Genomic DNA, 17,334 nt, shown 5'->3' with positions numbered 1-17,334 from the left:
AACTGCACTTCATAACATATTACAAGTTTCATGCATGATTTAATTATAAACAAGCACTTTATAATTTATTTTCAAAATAACACCTAACATTTTATAAGTTTCATAACATTCAATAAACATTTAGAGCTTATCATATTTATTTACATAAATTTAGTCACATCGCGCCTTATTTTAGTTAAAAAATACAATAAAATTTAACTACTAACTTATTTCCAACACAAAATCAAAAATTATTGCAAATACCGCTTAATTTGTTATATATTCTTTCCTTCTAATTGGGTAACAAAAGTTTGCATCAATGCAAAGAAGAATTGTACCAATTGATCACTTTTCTACTCTACTTAATTTCTACTATACCTTTTAAAAACTATGCGCTAATTTAAAGAATATTTTACAAAAAAAATTATCATATCGATCTACTACAATCAGTTATTCCAAACCCTACTCGTCGACGACTTAGGTCAAATTCGACCCAATGATTTTGCCGATGGAAGTTCCCAATAATGTTGCTAGCAATACCGAGGGACTCTGATCGTCCGATGGCAACGCAATGGACACCACCCCCCACATCATCCACGACCCTCTCCTTACTAATTAATATCTCGACGCCCTTCTCGAATTGAAAAACCATGTCCCCTATCTTCCGCCCAATCTCCAATGCGTTTCTATTGAAGCACATGTCCAATGCACCTCCGTAGACGTAACCTTTCTTTAATCTCGTCCCCACCAAACTCACGACTTCTTCCCTTACCTTGGCATAAGCGGCTTCCACTAGGAAAGTGTACTGGGTGCCAGAGTCGACCATCGTCTGGCCAGAGCCGCCGGCGTCTGGCCGGAAAGCAGCCGTGGATATGTTCAATTTTTTTCCGCCAATTTTGATCCCAACCATTGGCACTGTGTACGCCAGGGGGTCAAAATTGGGCATGCGTTGACTTGGAGGAAAAGTCAACAGATTAATGTATTGGAATGTGTGGGAATTGGGATTTTGGCCCAAGTAAAACGTGCCCGTGCGGGTAATCTTTTCGTTGCCGCGTCTGAATGGGACGCAGTAAGAAAATGTCGGCACCTTAGCCTGGGAAATAAACGACAGCCGCCCAAGATTCATTCCCAAAATGCCCTCAGCCTCGCCGGGCTCCGCCGCGCAGCCAAGAATCAAGGGAGGGGTAGTTCGCGAACCGGGGAAGGCGAACCTCTCCCTGACGAGATTGCCCTCGGCCAGGGTCCCGTCAGCGTAGAAGTAGGAGTAGTGGCAGAGGCGGTTTTGGTCACACGTGGTGGGGAGAGTGAAATCGGGAATTCGGGGCTTGCAGACAGGGTGGTTGCAGGGGAGGACGGAGAAGGAAGAAGATAGGGAGGGGTCAAACGACGTCGGCGGAGGAGGCTTCCTGGGGGATTTCCGGTGGCACTGAATCCAGGAAAGCTGGCTGCCGGTGTCTAAAATCATTTGCTGGGACTGAGGTGGGGTCCCAATGGGGAGAGAAACAATCAGGGCCATTGAATACTTGAACGATGTCTTGTAGTTGTAATCGAACGGGGGAAGCGTCTTCTTCGTTTGATTGGAACGCCGTGACATGAGCAGAGAAGACAGAGATTTTGCTCTAGAAGCTGGAGGTTTGGAGAGAGGGGCTGAGGTCAGAGGGAAAGATAATGAAATCGTGTTTTCTTCAACTGTAAGGTCGAAAGAATTGAGAATCAATAGCACCAACAGAGGAAAAAGGAGGGAACTGCAGTACGCCATTCTTGAACCGCAGAGATGTAGAGTGAGAGAGTAAGGAGTGAGGAGAGAAGGGTGGTGGGTAGGTGGGATTTATATGGGTCTGAATGTATGAAGGGAAGCATAAAAAGGGAGAACGCGGTTTTCCAGCCTTTTCTCATAATTGAGTGGTTGTATCTAATGATGGAGCAGTCAGTCAGCCACTTTAGATTTCTGCTACAGTGCTTTTAAGCTACAACTACGTACGTAGGTTGGCACCATGAAATGAAGGTGGTAGATTTATTCAACACCTTCATAATTTCCACGACAAGGTTACCGTTGAACTTCTCTACTCCATCCCTCAAGCACTCACATGTGACCGCGAATCGGATTTTCTATTTTAAGATTTCGGAAAAATAGTATTTTTTGTTTTGTAAATTACGTCTGTTTCATTTTTTACGAGATTAATATTTTCAGTTATTTAACATATAAAAATTAATAATTTTGGTCTTCATTCACTTCACGGCGTAGACTGTGAAGACAGTAGAATTGTAGATGAAAATAGTGGATGAGAACAAAAAATACTGATTTTTGTAAGTTACGGAACTAAAAAGGTTAATCTTATAATGGATGAGATTAAGAGTGAAACAAATCTAACTTAAGGATAAAAAATTGGTATTTTTCCTTTCTTGTAACATGTATGTATGTATCGTGTATAAAAATAATATTGTATATTTTATTTAGAAAGGAGTTTTTATACATAAAACATGTATATGCTAAATGGATTAAACATTTAAAAGAATTTGAAATAGAAAATTTAATTATGTCGTGGAGATTATTTTGCAATAAGATACTTTGGTGGTAATTGCCCAACGTCCAATGGCCTTTTCATTTAAATTTAATTTAATTTAATTTTAAGCCCATTAAAAAAAGTTTTATATTTTTTAATTTAATTAAAAGATTCAAGTCTACTATATTTTATTTTATAAGTGAAATAAATTGATCTAGTTAATTTAAAATATCAAATCCACAATTCAATTAATTAAATCTTGGGGCATTGGTCTAATGGAACAATAACTCCTTTGAATGATTAAGTGAAGCAGTGGAGTGAAAAAGTGAGGAAGGCGAAGTGACATATAGTTTATTTGACTCTGTGTCTGATGATACATAAGATTTCGTACCTACCCAAGTTGTTGAATTCCAGGCCACTTGTGAATTCCACTTCATTGGTTGATACTCAAGTGATGTTCTCTAATTATGCTCCTCGGCAACACTGTGCCAAAGATTGATTTGTGCAATGCAACCGAACTTATATGCCATCCATTTAGTTCAAATGTCACAAAAGTAGAAATATTTAAGTAATAAGTATCGGGTGAATAGCAATTTATTCCTTTGTGATATTGAAAATTATAAAAAAAAAAATATAGCAATTTACTCTCTTATATTTTTTAAAATGAAGCAATTTGTATTCTAAAAATATAGGGAGATAAATAACTATTTATTTTTTCATAAAGAAATAATTTACTCATTTGCAATATCACAAGGGGATTATTTGCATTTTTTCCCTTTGAAAAGTGCAGCAAATCCAAATATTGAAATATCTTGCGAATAATTTCCAATTTGGTTGAGTTTTATATTGACAAATAACAAATCTTAAGGAAAAACCATTTGAAATATTGGAATCTATTGGTCGAATCATATTTTTAGTCATGGAAAACTGTATGACACTTTATGTATTTAAGAAAGGTTAGCAAAGTATTAGGCCACCTTTAGTTTGGGTGATCTCACCCTTAATCACTCTTTATTTTTTATTTACTTCATTTTGAGTCGGCCCAATGTTAGCAGTTCAGATTTGTAATTGTAGATGATATTTGCTTGATCGCAATCAGGTCCATCAATTTAGTATTATGATGTCACCCGAGCTAATGACTTCTAATTTTGTCCTCAAATATTTGCAACCAAATTACCTCATAATCCCTAATTGTGTAGATAATAACTAATTGACCTGCTTCTTTTGTAACAATGGTAGAACGGACTTCTCAACCTCTCTATTTTGAAGAAGAGACTGCGGTGGCGTTCCATCTCAAGAACTATTGAATGCAATCTTCTTGAAAAAATGAATAAATTGTACTGTTCATTTTGAAATTCATTTTACTACTGGGAAAAAAATACTTGTTGGTAGTTAGAACTTTCTTTTTTTATAAATAAAAATAGAGGTGGAAAGGGCCGAGGGGTGAGAGGCCGGGAAGGGGGGCTGAAGGGGTTGTGTTAGGGCATTGTTGTTAGGCCGAGGGGAAGGGGGATTGAGGGGACGGGGTGGAAGGGCGAGGATGATATGGCTCTAAGAGATTAACATATTGTCATGTCTACCGTGGCTCTGAATTTGAGTAAATCCTACGAACTCTCGTGAGAATCAACATAAGAGCACATGACCATTAATAATGCTGCTAGTCCACTTTGAAAAAGGATCGATGCAACTATGCATATGGCATATTAAAATATAGCGAATGGATCTAATTCAAAGCATATTCTATTTCGTGGCTCTCTCAAATAAAAAGCTCTAGAGGCTCTTGCACCTATTACATAATATTCAATTACTCTATTATATTTTCTTGTATAATTTAAAAGTTTGTACCAAAATTGTTATAGATTTGAAGTTTCAAATCTAAAAATTAATATTGAATTCCAATTTTCTTATTAAATGAAATCATATTTGATAACACTATTTTTAATTTTATAACAACCCACTGTTCATTTCAATTTAAATTTTTGGGTTCTAGATTTCCAAACCTAACACTATATGTAGGCCTGGGAGTTTAGGTAGATATACAACTCATTCTTTCTTTGTATTTTACTTTCTTATTCTCCCTACTGTATACTTTCTAGGACGGCTTGATAAGTTCTAATCATTAAATTTTTATTGTGATCGTGCCCACAATAAAAACATCAATTGTGGTATTTTTTTAATTTTATTTTGAAATGACGGTGAGCTAATAGTACCTATACAAAGGGAAAAGACATCAATATCTTAAAATAAGGTCAAGAGTACGAGTATTCAAAATTCAGTTAATCATTCAAAAATCCACCAAATTGAATTTTTGGTTCAAATTAAAAATCGAACCGAAATCTCTATTCAATTTTTGTTTTAAAAAAAAGTTTGATACAGTGGATCGATATCATTTGGCTAGGTCGATTAACCATGCCAACCAAATAAACAAAATTAAACAAATACATGTGTATATATGTATATATTATAATTTTATAAAATACATAGATAAATTATATTTATAATTAATAAATCTATATTATATTATAATAATATAGAAATAAAAAAGCTATTAAATTTCCATTTCAACGTATCGAATTATTAATTAACCAAGAAAACAGTTCGATTAGGTTAACTGAATTGCACACCCCTAGTCAAGAGCTAATGGTTTTATTTGAGAATTTTATGTATTATTTATAGGTGTCTCTTGATTGACTCGAATCTATTTTAACATAAAATTAAAGCTTTCTACAACAATATTTTGAACAAAAATAATTAACAGAAGCATCTAATTGGGTGGCCCTCATTCTTCTTCCTCTATAAAGGTCATAAGATAAGCAATCCCCATTCCATTTCAGGGCTTCCAACTTCCATCACGTACGATTCACTTCTAATGTGTCAGCCGAATTTGACGCGGAGTGGTGCGGTTACAACTATCTTAAGTGGCAAAAATACATTTTTAAATAATAATTTATTTTAAACTAATTTTTATTTTGAATAAATTACAACTTTTCTTGAAATTTCTCATAATTATGAATCCCCCTCTTTGTTTGTAATACCCCTATAATTTAAACGATCATTTAACAATTAACCTATTTTGTTAATCTCTATTAAATTTTCATCTAATTTTTTTATAGTAAATTAATACTAAAAATTATAATTTTATTTATTTTTTAATTTTTTTTATTGACTAAACAAATAATTTTTTATAATTATTTTAATTTTTTCATTCACTTCATCTGAATTCAAAAAAAGTACATTAAAGGTATAATTAACAATTTTATTACTCCTTTCAAGAACTACATAAACTATAAAAATGGTTGTTGTAATTTACTTTTTTAGTTTCTTCATATTCTTTTTATCTCATTTAAAAAATATATATAATTTTGTTGATCCTTTACATATTATTATTTTCTAAAATTTTAAATTTTTCTCTCTATTTCAAAATTATAATCCATTTCCTTCCATTTTATGAAAACACCAATCAAATACATGCCACAAAATTTTTGTACTTACTGCAATTTACATTTATATGATATTTGCAAATTAAATTACCCACTATTAAAAAAAATAATAGCAATTTACCCTTATATTTTTTAACATTTTTGCATATACATAGCAAACAAAACATAGAAACCTAACATTGAGGACCTGGCGATGTTTTTTATATAACCCTATTTTTTTAGTGCCAGAACTACTTCATATTCAGGTGATTTTTATGTTTTCAGTAAAATGTCCGTATATTTGTTTATTAAATTATTTAATTTTATTTCAATATCTATTTTAATAACTTTGAACTTTTCACTATTATATTTTAAATATTATATTAATTTTCCTTCACTCGTAAAAAGTTAATCAAAAAAATACATATAATAAAATTTTCGTCATACTGTCGCACACAAATCAAGTTGAAACCAATTTCATGTTCCATTAAAACTCAAAAAAAAATTCCACAGGAATCAAAAACACTTTTTTCTTATGAAAAACCAAGCAAAAAATCAACATAATTATTCTAAATTGTTTTACAAATTAGATATGTTTGCTGTAGAACACAAGAATATCAAGTTGAATTATTAATAATACATACGTGTCACATAATTGATTCTTTATCACTAATTAATTATCTATGATTCACATAACAATGGCTCCAAACAGGGGGAAAAAAGAAGAGATCAAATGGGCATTGGTTATAGCTCTCAGTCAAAGGCCAAAGTTTTTCCACAGGAGAAAACTGATAGGGTAATCCCTCAAAGATTTTAACCCAGAGGAAGAAACTTCAAAGAAGTTACCATCCACCTTGAATCGCTTCACAGAGCCTTCATCTTAACTCTACTGAGAAAAGATTCATAAAACCACTGCAAAGCAGATACAAAGAGAAACGGCGATAGCTTCCTCCGACCTAAAATCAAATCGGAAGTTATCCCAACAGGCTCTCTTCGGTGTGGTTAAAGCAAAATCAATCATCACTGAGCAATTTCCCAACACCAAAAATTGAAACAAAAAAAAGGGAAAAAATAAGAGATGATCGTGAGAAGAAAGTGTGGAACCTACGAGAAAACGCAGGAATCCACTTGGAGAATCAGAGCTGCGTGTCCATAAGTACCCCATAACAACGACTAATTTAGCATCCTTTCGTATTTCCTCTGCGAGTTTATGCTGAAACAGAGAAAATCATAGAAGATGCGAACTGATCACGGTCTTTTGCAAACAAAAATTGAGTTTTATTTGTTGTAGAAATGGAAATCGAAGTTGAAATGGAGAAGAAAACAGAGAAGGCTCCGCCGTTGACATCTGAACGAACAGAGAGGCGAGGCTGCTGATATATATAAGGGGAGAAATTAGGGTTTTATTGGAGCTGGAGGCTTGAAGTTGGGCTTCACTAGGGGATCAAAGATAGAACTGATGTAGCGGATGGGTTCAAATGAATCAGATTCATATAAAAAACAAACACACACACACACACACACACACACACACACATTTTGGATGCGATTGAAATATTTGTTTACGGCCCAAAGTGCGGATCTTTATTTATTTATTTAGGATAAATTACAATAATTTTTCTTAAAATTTGACATAATTATAAATATTATGTTATTATTTAAAAAATTATTAATATCCTCTTATTTTAGAGATCGTCTGAATATTAGCTCATTCAGTTAGTTTCAGTTCATTTTGAGTAATAAATCGATCAAAATACCCTTGAGGATTAGAATTTATAATTTTATTTATTTTTAAAATTTTTTAATTGACAAAGTGGATAATATTTTTATAATTTTTCAACCTTTTACATCCACTCTATCCGTTTTTTTTTATAAATTTTTATTTAAAAACAAAGAAAAAAAATACAGTAAGGGCATAGTTGATAATTTTATATCTCCATCGAATGATTGTATAATTTTATCAAACATCAGTGTAAATTTTTAAAACATAAAAAAATATCATAATTATGTCAGATTTTAAGAGAAATTATTGTAATTTACTCTATGGTGAACAATAAATTTATTTATTTATTTGGGTAAACAGTAAATTTTATGAAATAAAAAATGATGCACGACAGGTATATTAATTGAACTTGAACTATGAGATTATGCTCAAAATTCTAAAAGACAGTAACTCGATCTTTTTGTTATTTAGGCTCAATTTATGAGTTGATTGAATAGGATATTCTTAATAATTCAGTTCAAACAGTGGGTTACTTATTGCATAGCGATCTTATTTGTTTCAAATCAACATCATGTGATATTATTCATTCATATTTGTTCTTTTAAATATATTTTATAATAGAATGAAGTCCCCAAATGATACATGATTATAACGTATAGTTACACATATGATAGTGATCATGAAATTTGCGTCCAAATTCTTGGCTTAAATGTACGCACAAGGTTGGTTTTAGAGGTAAAAATCAAGCCGGGGTTGTGAAGCTTAAATTGCTCGCACAAGGTACGAACTGTTCAAGGAGACCCCAATACCTGAGTTCCATGCTAAAATGTTCATGATTGATGGCGGAGGTTGACAGTTCCATGCTAAAATGTTCATGATTGATGAGCAACCTCCGCCAAAATACTATTAGAATCTTCGTCCACGAGGTGTCTCCTCTTTGCCACATGGATTGCCCCTGGGTGTATATCAATGATGTTAGGTCCCACTCTACACTTCCTCGATAGAGTTGATGGTCTCGTTTTACCCCTTCGCACATTCTAGATCCTCTACGGTGGAACAAATCCTTCACTATAGACTATAATGGCACATTCACAAGCGACTCGACCAAGAGGTTAGGATCACCTAGGTCCTCTACTCCCATAACCACATCCAAGCTTGAGTGTAGCCGCTCCGTCCTTACGAACTTGCGGTGATCTGGACGTAGTTGGCAACTCAACTTCCTCTCCTGATGATCAATTCCTTACGTGTGGTCCCGACATGTAGTATGTCCAGTTTATTCTATTCTACCGCGCTTTGTTAATGGGGAGACTCTTTGCTTAGTTCCTATTACACTTCTTTACCCCTCGTTTACGAGCCCAGGCTTACACTAGCCCTTTCTGGCCTGATCTTACTTGGTTTTGGTCTTCTCCCCCACGAGCTGCTTTCGCATGCCATTGTCACCCTCTAAACTCATTTGTACTTGGTGTTAAGAAATTCCCAAAATTGTCCACCCCTTCGACTCTTGTCATTCGAAGCCTACCGCTTGATGCCTCCCATGAAACCCAAACCCATTGGTCCTTTCTCACTAGGTCTCGGCAAGGTAGCTCCCAGCCAAGGCCCATATGGTATCTAACCTGGATCAACGAAATTATCATAGTTTCACAATATTTACTGATATGCCCCAGCTTACCGCATAAGTAACAGAAGTGTAGTAGCCTTTCATACGTGAATGTGACCAAGCGTTTGTCCCCCATCGCCGTATGTATCTTTAGCGCCCTTTTAAGTGGTAGGTTAACGTTTAGTGAGACCCGGATACAAGGGAGGCACCCAAGGACATTTGCCCATGTTCATCTATTTCTGTGTCTCGAAATTTTCCAAGCTTGCTACCTATGAACGTCCCAATCCCCAGTGTCATCTTGCTTAGCGTAAGGTCATGCATATGCACAAAAAAGTCGCACCAATTGAGGTTCACGTGCATGGGATTTTCCTCCACTTTTATGCCATTAATAGTTAATATGTTCCTGTCAAAGCTCCACGGGGCAACCTTCAAGCGCCCTATTGCTATCAATAAGATGGCAAAATAGCAACAGTAATCGGTCCTCGGAAGCTGGACAATCTTCATCCTTTCAACAGCATTAATCATACCTTTAACCAAGCGACTTAGCCCTTTGAAATTATACGTCCGCTCCGCTAGTAACCTACCAACAAGACAAAGCTGATGACTATCTCCATCCGCATTCCACAATCCGTCCCGCATAACAATCCCTGACTCCTCATCATCCCTGAGTTCCTATGCTTCTCCCTACATCGCAGAGTCAATTCCATATCCCCGTTTAGTGTAATAGAAGGAAGCCGAAACTACTAAGACGCACCAAACGTTGAGCCGGTGCAAGCTTAGCGCCATCGAGTCTCTAGTTACGAAAAATTATAAGAAGCTAGATCGAAAGCCGTGAGAGGGGGTTCCCGTGTGACAACAACTACGAAAACTCTCAATCAGTAGACCCACGAACTGCTTCGAGACGGCGGAACGAAACCCACCAGGCACCGGCCAACACAAAGTAGTCGGATCAAGATTGGTAAAAGAGATGTTCTAAGTGGGACTCTCATACGATAGCTAGAGAACAAAACCACTCTCGTACAAGACAACTCAAATACAATTTTCAGGTCTGAATAAAACCCAACTTTGCCGTTCTTAATTCATATGTAACTGTAGTCACGGTTAAATAGTAATTATCAATTTTACCTTAAACATGATCAACTTTAGAGTACTCCATATATATATGAATTTGTGGTCCATTGTCTCTATTCTATAATATTTATATCTGTAAGTTTTCATATTTAACAATGTTTTTTATTATTCTATTAATTTAATTTATAAATCTAGAAATTTAGAAAAAAAAAAAAATACAAACAATCTTATTGTGATACTGCAAATGAGCAAAATTACCGCATATTAAAAAGAAGCAAATTATTTTCCTATGTTTTTAAAAATGTTATGCAGCAATTTTCTCCCGTGTATTTTTCAAAATGATTGCTTTATTTTAAAAGATACAAAAGATAAATTGCTATTATTTTTTTTAAGGAGATAATTTACTTATTTGTAATATCATATTGAGGTAAATTGCATTAAACGTCTTGAAAAAATTATAACCAGTAGTAAATTGAGAGAATGAATTTTAGGTGGATTTCACATTCCGTTCCTTGATGAAATAGGAAAATAATGTGATCCAAAGCAAACATGGATCAGGACTTCAACATCAAACAAATCTCTCCCTCTCTCTCTCTCTCTCTCTCTCTCTCTATATATATATATATATATATATACATAAAACGAGAGTTTGGATCAATTAGTTTCAGTTTGGCGGGAAACAAAGGAAAGAGCAACCAAAATGGGTGGACATGCATTCTTTATTCCTGGCAGAGATAACTGTGAATCCCCTTACTCTCTCCGCTTAGCGAAGCACCTCAGTTCAAGACTACATCACAACTTGAGCCATATTTCACAGCATGAAGTTGATGTTTTCTTCGGCCGCAACGTCGAGCCCGTAACTATAACTGACGTGATCCGGCAACCAACTCAAGAAACGTCACTGGAAGAGAAAGTGCACGTCGACCGGCTGCCCGGGAGATCCTTAACAGCTGTGAAGAAAATAACTCAGAAAAATTCAGCACGCAGAGCAAAGCAAGAAGAGCATATGGATGAGGAAGCGGGGCTCGGATGGTCCGATCAGAAAGCCAACGAGAAGCTGTTGAGGGAGAAGTTCAGGTCCAAGATGATTACGCTTACAATTTGTTTGTCGCTGCTTTTACGGTCTTTACTTCTTTTGTTTTTCGTTTTGTAGTAATTAGTACAGATTTGAAATAGCATTGGTCCAAGATTGGAAGGCGTTTATCAAGAAATGATTGATCAAGAATCAAGATCTTAATGGAATAAAGAAAGTTCAATGGATAACTGCAATTTGTTTAATTTTTTTATAGTTTTTTGTTCTTTGGTTCTTTCGTTAATTTTTTAGGTAGTATAGTTTACAAAAAAGGAAAAAAAATCCATATTCGAGTACGTAAATTCTGTTTCTGGAGTATCATGATGTGTTATTTGAAATGTTCATATAATTTCTTGTGAAAAATAAATATTATTTTAGCTATCTATGCTTTTTAAGAAAGAAGCACACTGTCTCTTTGGGAGAGGGTAATTTTCTCCTTTTGAAAAAATATAAAGAGGTAAAATAGTATCTTATTTTTAGAAAGAACTTACATGAACATTTTAAATAACATAAGGAGATAATTTATAATTTTAAACAACTAACGGCTTGGACTGATGCTCAACAGCAGACTCGGACTCGAGAACATCCTCAACTGGCTATTGCGTTGGTCCCTCGACTGGGGCATCATCAACTGTAGGTGTAGAGGTCAGTTGTAAAAATATTCTGATAAAGACGTTCCTCAGTAATATCATCATGACTTTCGAAGTCATGTGCGAACAAATCCAACGAGCGCGCATAGATGCTCAAGATCGGTTTGAGGTCAAGGTGGAGATCATCAGACAGATGGCACCTCTTGATCCGGATGGAGATTGGGAGAGGTGAGGGGCTCGCGCTCTCGACAATCCCCATACATCCACGAGTGAACCATCGTTGGAAAGTCTCTATAATATTAAAGAAAATCTGGACCGCAATGGAATAAGAGCTACATCATTTGAGTCATTAAAATCTAAAGTTTCTAGAGCATGTCAGGGAATATTGGCGGGAGACCCATGCGTATTCACATTATGCTCATGCACTACTAGATTTTCTTGAGATTTGATGCGACGTGAGGATCTCACGAAGGTGGACTCAGTGAGTTATTAATTTTCAAATGTCGAAAAATATACTTTGCATAGATAACACTAATTAGAAACGTACAATCAATGTGTTTGCCCATATAAATAATATCTTTATTATATAAAATATGGAGAAAGATGTTCATAATGTTTGGATTCGTTTTTTGAGTGTTTTGTGGAGATAGAGAGAGAAAAACAAAGATAAATAAGTGTGTGTTAGAAATAGTATGTATGTTTGGATTTGTTTTTGGAGATAATTTAAAATAAGTATTATATGTTTAATGTTGTGTTTTGGGAGACAAAAATTACTATTCATTATCAAATCATGTCTTTTTTTATATATATTTATGTGTATGTGTGTGTATATATATCTGTATGTATTTATGTTAAAACAGTTAAAAACACATAAATAAGGTGTTTTTGAATAATGGCAAACATTGAATATGTTTTGACTTGTCTTAAAAATAATTTAGAAATGAAAACAAACATAGTGGTTGATTTTTGAGGAGTTAATTGAACATGACGAGTGGGGAAACACAATATATAAACTTTAGATAACAACCAAAAAAATAGACCAAAAATATAAGATAACAAAACCCCCTTCCAATTATATATAATAGAGATATTTATATAACTGATTTGAATAAATTATTCATTGATTAAAAATTAGCACAAAATTAAAGAATTACATGATAAATAATTTCATGACATTTTACACTCTTGAAATTTGTTTTACATTCATTATATTTATTCACTTGCATCTAAATAAATTGATTGATAATATTCAATCGAACTGGTGGAAAAAGCCTAATCGTTTTTTCTCGGAGTACTCCCGATCTATATTTTCTAATGGGTTTGGATTTGGATCTGGATCTAATAATATGCACTAGACCTGCTTATGAACAGGCGGTAATCTAGACAAGGATCGGATAGAACTTTCTCGTCAGGCCATTGAACTTGAAGGTTAACTGAATTTCGATAAACTCCAGTAATGCTGCAGCAATAGCTATGACAAACTCACTTCGCAGATCCATGACAATTTACTGTGCAGATTGACACAACCAGGTAGTCTAGAAATCTTCAAGTTCCGGCGGTGTAGCGGCAACTTCCATGTCAATATGGTAATCAAGTATAATATTCATTACATTTTGCCGCATAGTGAATAAATGTAGGCTGGAGAATGATTCACATAACGAATAGGGAATGAATGTAGGGGGGAGAATGATTCTCACCAACGCATTCGAGTGTGGAATAAGGCCTCATGAAATAGCTAACACCAGCAACAACAAAAGGAGGCACATCGGCAAAATGCTAAACAAAGCATCATCATATAGCTTATTTTTTAATCAAAATTCAAAATGCCGGGCGACTACAAGAAAACGGGCAACGCATACTTTGCGTGATACTGAGTTCTGATCAAAGTCCTGGATAACCAAAAATGTAGAAAAAAACTAAATGATTTGACATGCTATTATAGCCTAATAAGTTGCAATGTATCCACATGGTAATGGAGGGATTAAAAAGCAGCTGATAAACTCAAATATCAACATCCGACATAGATAACTTGCCGGTGGGAGCAGCAACAAAAAGCATGCAAGCATATCCCACCATTACAGATTGACCACCGATTTTTCTACAATACCGGATACAATACACTGAATCAAGTATTTCACAGTTTGATGGTCACTTTGCTGATTTTGAGTGTTTAATAAGCCAATTAATGACGGCATCTATGTTAACTGACTCCTTGCAAGATATCATATAGCAGCATACTTCCCTGTCTGTGACTGAATTTAGTTCCCTGGAGAAAAATGAACATGACCAACCACGACAAATATTAGTGAAAGGTTGACAAAAATAAATGCTTTTTACATAAAGAGCAGTTAGCCCTGTTTGTGCTAACTTACAGCTGATCAACCAGTGCTTGCTGTGAAAGAGCTTCTGACTTATCAATTTTGTTGCCGAGGACAAGCAAAGGAATTCCAGCCAATGAAGGTTTCTTCAAGAGATCATGTAATTCACTTCGAGAGATAGGTATGCTGTCTCGATCAGCAGCATCAACAACATATCTGTTGCACGTAAGAGAGAAACAAAGCAAAGGGAATTTAGAAGTCGAACCAGGTCCACTTCTCTGCTTCTTTTGTCTGTATTGCAATTTATGAGAGTTTTCATGTTTCCAGTTGTTCCCTTCAGTAGCTTCGTCATCAATAAATAATTAGAAACCTCAACATGCCCAGCTAAGTTAGACATGTTTCATGCGTACAGGTATGCAACATGGCAACATTACGTTATACACGTGACACAGAATTATTGTTCTTTATGACACAAATAAAATGATTATTCCAATTAAACACGTGATCTACCAAATTAGGAAGAAAATTGAAATATGGGCATTACAGTATAGCTGAGACACCACGACAATAACGCTCCCACATGGAACGAAATCTTCGTTGCCCTCCCAAATCCCAGAGTTTTATGGTCACATTTCCTTTTGTAACCTTGCGCATATTAAATCCAACCTGTTCTCCAGAATAAGAAGAAAAGTTTCTGCTAAGGATAGTGATAGCCAGAAGAAAGCAGCTGTGGTTTCATTAACAACTCAATATGATACCTACCGTTGGAATCATATCCTCGCTATAACCTCCTGTCTGATAAAAGACAATCTCCATTAGTGTAACGAAATGAGGTAACAGAAAACATGGGCACATTTACGTCTGTGCATGCATGTGCATCGTGTCAAAGAGAGAAATCAAATGTTTGATATACACTCACAGCAATGGCATTAACAAGTGAAGTCTTCCCCGCATTTTGTAGCCCCACGAGAGAGAGTTCCATCTCCTGTTTGAAGAATAAGCTGATATGGCACATAGTTAGAAATAAAAAAATTAAAATTTAACACCATCAACTAGCAAAAGTTTGAAACACTAACTAGTGACTGTTTAATGCAGGAACATACATACAAATTATCTCATGGCCGACACTACCAACTTCAAATAAATGCAAGCACATCATCCATGATTTAGATGGCACCCAACTGCTTATTCAGACATTTTTTCTTCTAAATACCCCAGACAAGAAGGCCAATATTAAGAACGATAAGAATTATTTCGGCTCCAATTTTAAATACCTCTAAAATACATAAAATAACACGGAAAGACACATAAACTAGAGGTGCTTGAAGGAGAAATGACCTAGGAATATTACATCACTTAATATATAAGATATACGAGATTCAGAGATTGTCAGGTTCTGATTCAAATTCAATTAGTTCAGTCTATTTGAGACACAGAAACACAACAAAATCTTACAGTTCGTTTATCAGTTTGTATCTCTGTAATACTCAGGCATTAAGGTGCAATGCTTCCTAATCCATTTCCCCCCGTTTGTTATTTCTTTACGTCTAAAATCTTCTCAAGGTATAACATAAACCAAGACACCAAGGGGGTTGTGCTTGGATCGAGGATTAAGATCAATTGAATCCAATACAGAGTCAAAATCAACCAAAGTTATATGAAAAATAGTTCAAGATCGGTGCCGAGAGATTATAACTCCATTACAGTTTGAATATCCTAAAAGCACAACAGATTTATTATACTGTGTTTAAGTTTCTTAGGTCTAAAATCCTTCATTGCAACTTAAGAATAACTACTGGAAGATCTTTCCTAATTGCATAAGCCACCATAGAAACTAGTAGCAGTCAGCAGCGGAGACTGGATACTGATTCTTTAATAAAAACAACATATTTTCAAGGCCATTTTCTTTTCTTGCTCAGAAATATATATACTGCCAAATAAATCCAAATCCAACATAAATAAAAATACTGCAGAATAAACCCACTTAATCCTTTAATATGACAGACCTAAAGCAGAATATACCTATTTATTCTATCCTTTGACAGAACAAAAAACTAGCATCAAATAAATACCAGCATGTTAATCCAACAAATACAAGAATTGGTAAAACATACGTCCGGCAACCATTTATTTTGAGGAAGAAAAAATTAAAAAAAAAAAAACCAAGAACTAAGTAGCCTAAAGAAACAACTGCAAACCCTTAAACTGAATACAGAGGGAATATATATATATATATATATATATGTAAGAAAAACTTACCTTCTTAGCCAGTTGAGTAAAGAATCCCACAAGCCCATGTTCGAAATATTAACAAGGAGATAATATTTTGATGAGAAGAACTCAGAGAAATTCCGAGAAAGAAAACAAAGAAGGAGAACCTTCTGGTTCTTGAATTCTCAGAGGAGAAAGACGAGAGAAGAGATGAGAAAAGGGACAAGAAAGGGATGTCTGACGTGCGAGAAAAGGGCGAAATTTCACCGACTGAAAAGATATTCGCAACCTTTTTTTGTTAGTTTCCGGGCACAATAGGGCTGAGGTTTCTCAATTACCTCTTCTTCTTTACCCTTTCCCGGGTGTTCTTAGACCCTCGTGTGGTACTGAAGTGTGGTAGGACTAAAACTTGAAACTTTTCTGAAATTAAATAAGGGGAGATAGAGGAATGATTACCAACCAAAAAACGTTTATAATTTTTAAATATTATATGCACACGGATCCATGCGAGAGTGTTTGAAAAAGTTGAAAGTTGTAACAAAATTAAAATTAAATAGCATTTGTAAAAAAAAAAAAGTAAAAAATGGATAAAAGCTACACAACTTAATCGACGAAACACTGTTTTATGCCTATGTATTGAAAGAATACTCTTTTTTTTTGTTTATAGTTTGCCTGTTGTTTGTTACTATTAATTATTTTTTTCACAAAAAATACTAAATTTTATTTTGATTATTATTTTATATTTATATTTTTTAAGTATTATAAAAATATATTTAATTTAATAATACTCCCACTAAATAATATAATTATTGATTCATACACAATAATTAAACTTGCATGATTGTAAAAA

The 17,334-nt window shown here is 34.6% G+C and overlaps 2 protein-coding genes across 2 annotated transcripts; both read right to left on the bottom strand.

Moving 5' to 3' along the window:
- Nucleotides 1-230: 230 nt before the first annotated feature.
- LOC105178190 (aspartic proteinase PCS1) lies at nucleotides 231-1,809 on the bottom strand. The gene has a single exon (XM_011101600.3). It carries the CDS (start codon nucleotides 1,736-1,738, stop codon nucleotides 407-409), a length of 1,332 nt encoding a protein of 443 aa, XP_011099902.1. The 5' UTR covers nucleotides 1,739-1,809; the 3' UTR covers nucleotides 231-406.
- Nucleotides 1,810-13,861: 12,052 nt separating this feature from the next.
- Nucleotides 13,862-16,891, bottom strand: LOC105178191 (ADP-ribosylation factor-like protein 8c). Its single transcript, XM_011101602.3, has 6 exons — nucleotides 16,533-16,891; nucleotides 15,193-15,274; nucleotides 15,036-15,068; nucleotides 14,818-14,939; nucleotides 14,328-14,489; nucleotides 13,862-14,221 (listed from the first exon to the last, which is right to left on the bottom strand). Exons 1-6 carry the CDS (start codon nucleotides 16,568-16,570, stop codon nucleotides 14,104-14,106), a joined length of 555 nt encoding a protein of 184 aa, XP_011099904.1. The 5' UTR covers nucleotides 16,571-16,891; the 3' UTR covers nucleotides 13,862-14,103.
- Nucleotides 16,892-17,334: the final 443 nt, after the last annotated feature.

This window comes from Sesamum indicum, linkage group LG9 (genome assembly GCF_026168435.1).
Source record: "Sesamum indicum cultivar Baizhima isolate 11 linkage group LG9, ASM2616843v1, whole genome shotgun sequence".
Lineage (NCBI taxonomy): Eukaryota > Viridiplantae > Streptophyta > Magnoliopsida > Lamiales > Pedaliaceae > Sesamum > Sesamum indicum.
This window is presented reverse-complemented; position numbering and strand designations above follow the sequence as displayed.

Bases quoted from the DNA above. Each gene is read 5' to 3' on its own strand.
- LOC105178191 (XM_011101602.3), bottom strand. From the start codon at position 16,570: ATGGGCTTGTGGGATTCTTTACTCAACTGGCTAAGAAG. The intron at 15,275-16,532 runs GTAAGTTTTTCT...GTGCCATATCAG, and splicing joins TTACTCAACTGGCTAAGAAG to CTTATTCTTCAAACAGGAGA. The intron at 14,222-14,327 runs GTAAGTTAGCAC...ATTTTTCTCCAG, and splicing joins CAAGCACTGGTTGATCAGCT to GGAACTAAATTCAGTCACAG.
- LOC105178190 (XM_011101600.3), bottom strand. From the start codon at position 1,738: ATGGCGTACTGCAGTTCCCTCCTTTTTCCTCTGTTGGTGCTATTGATT.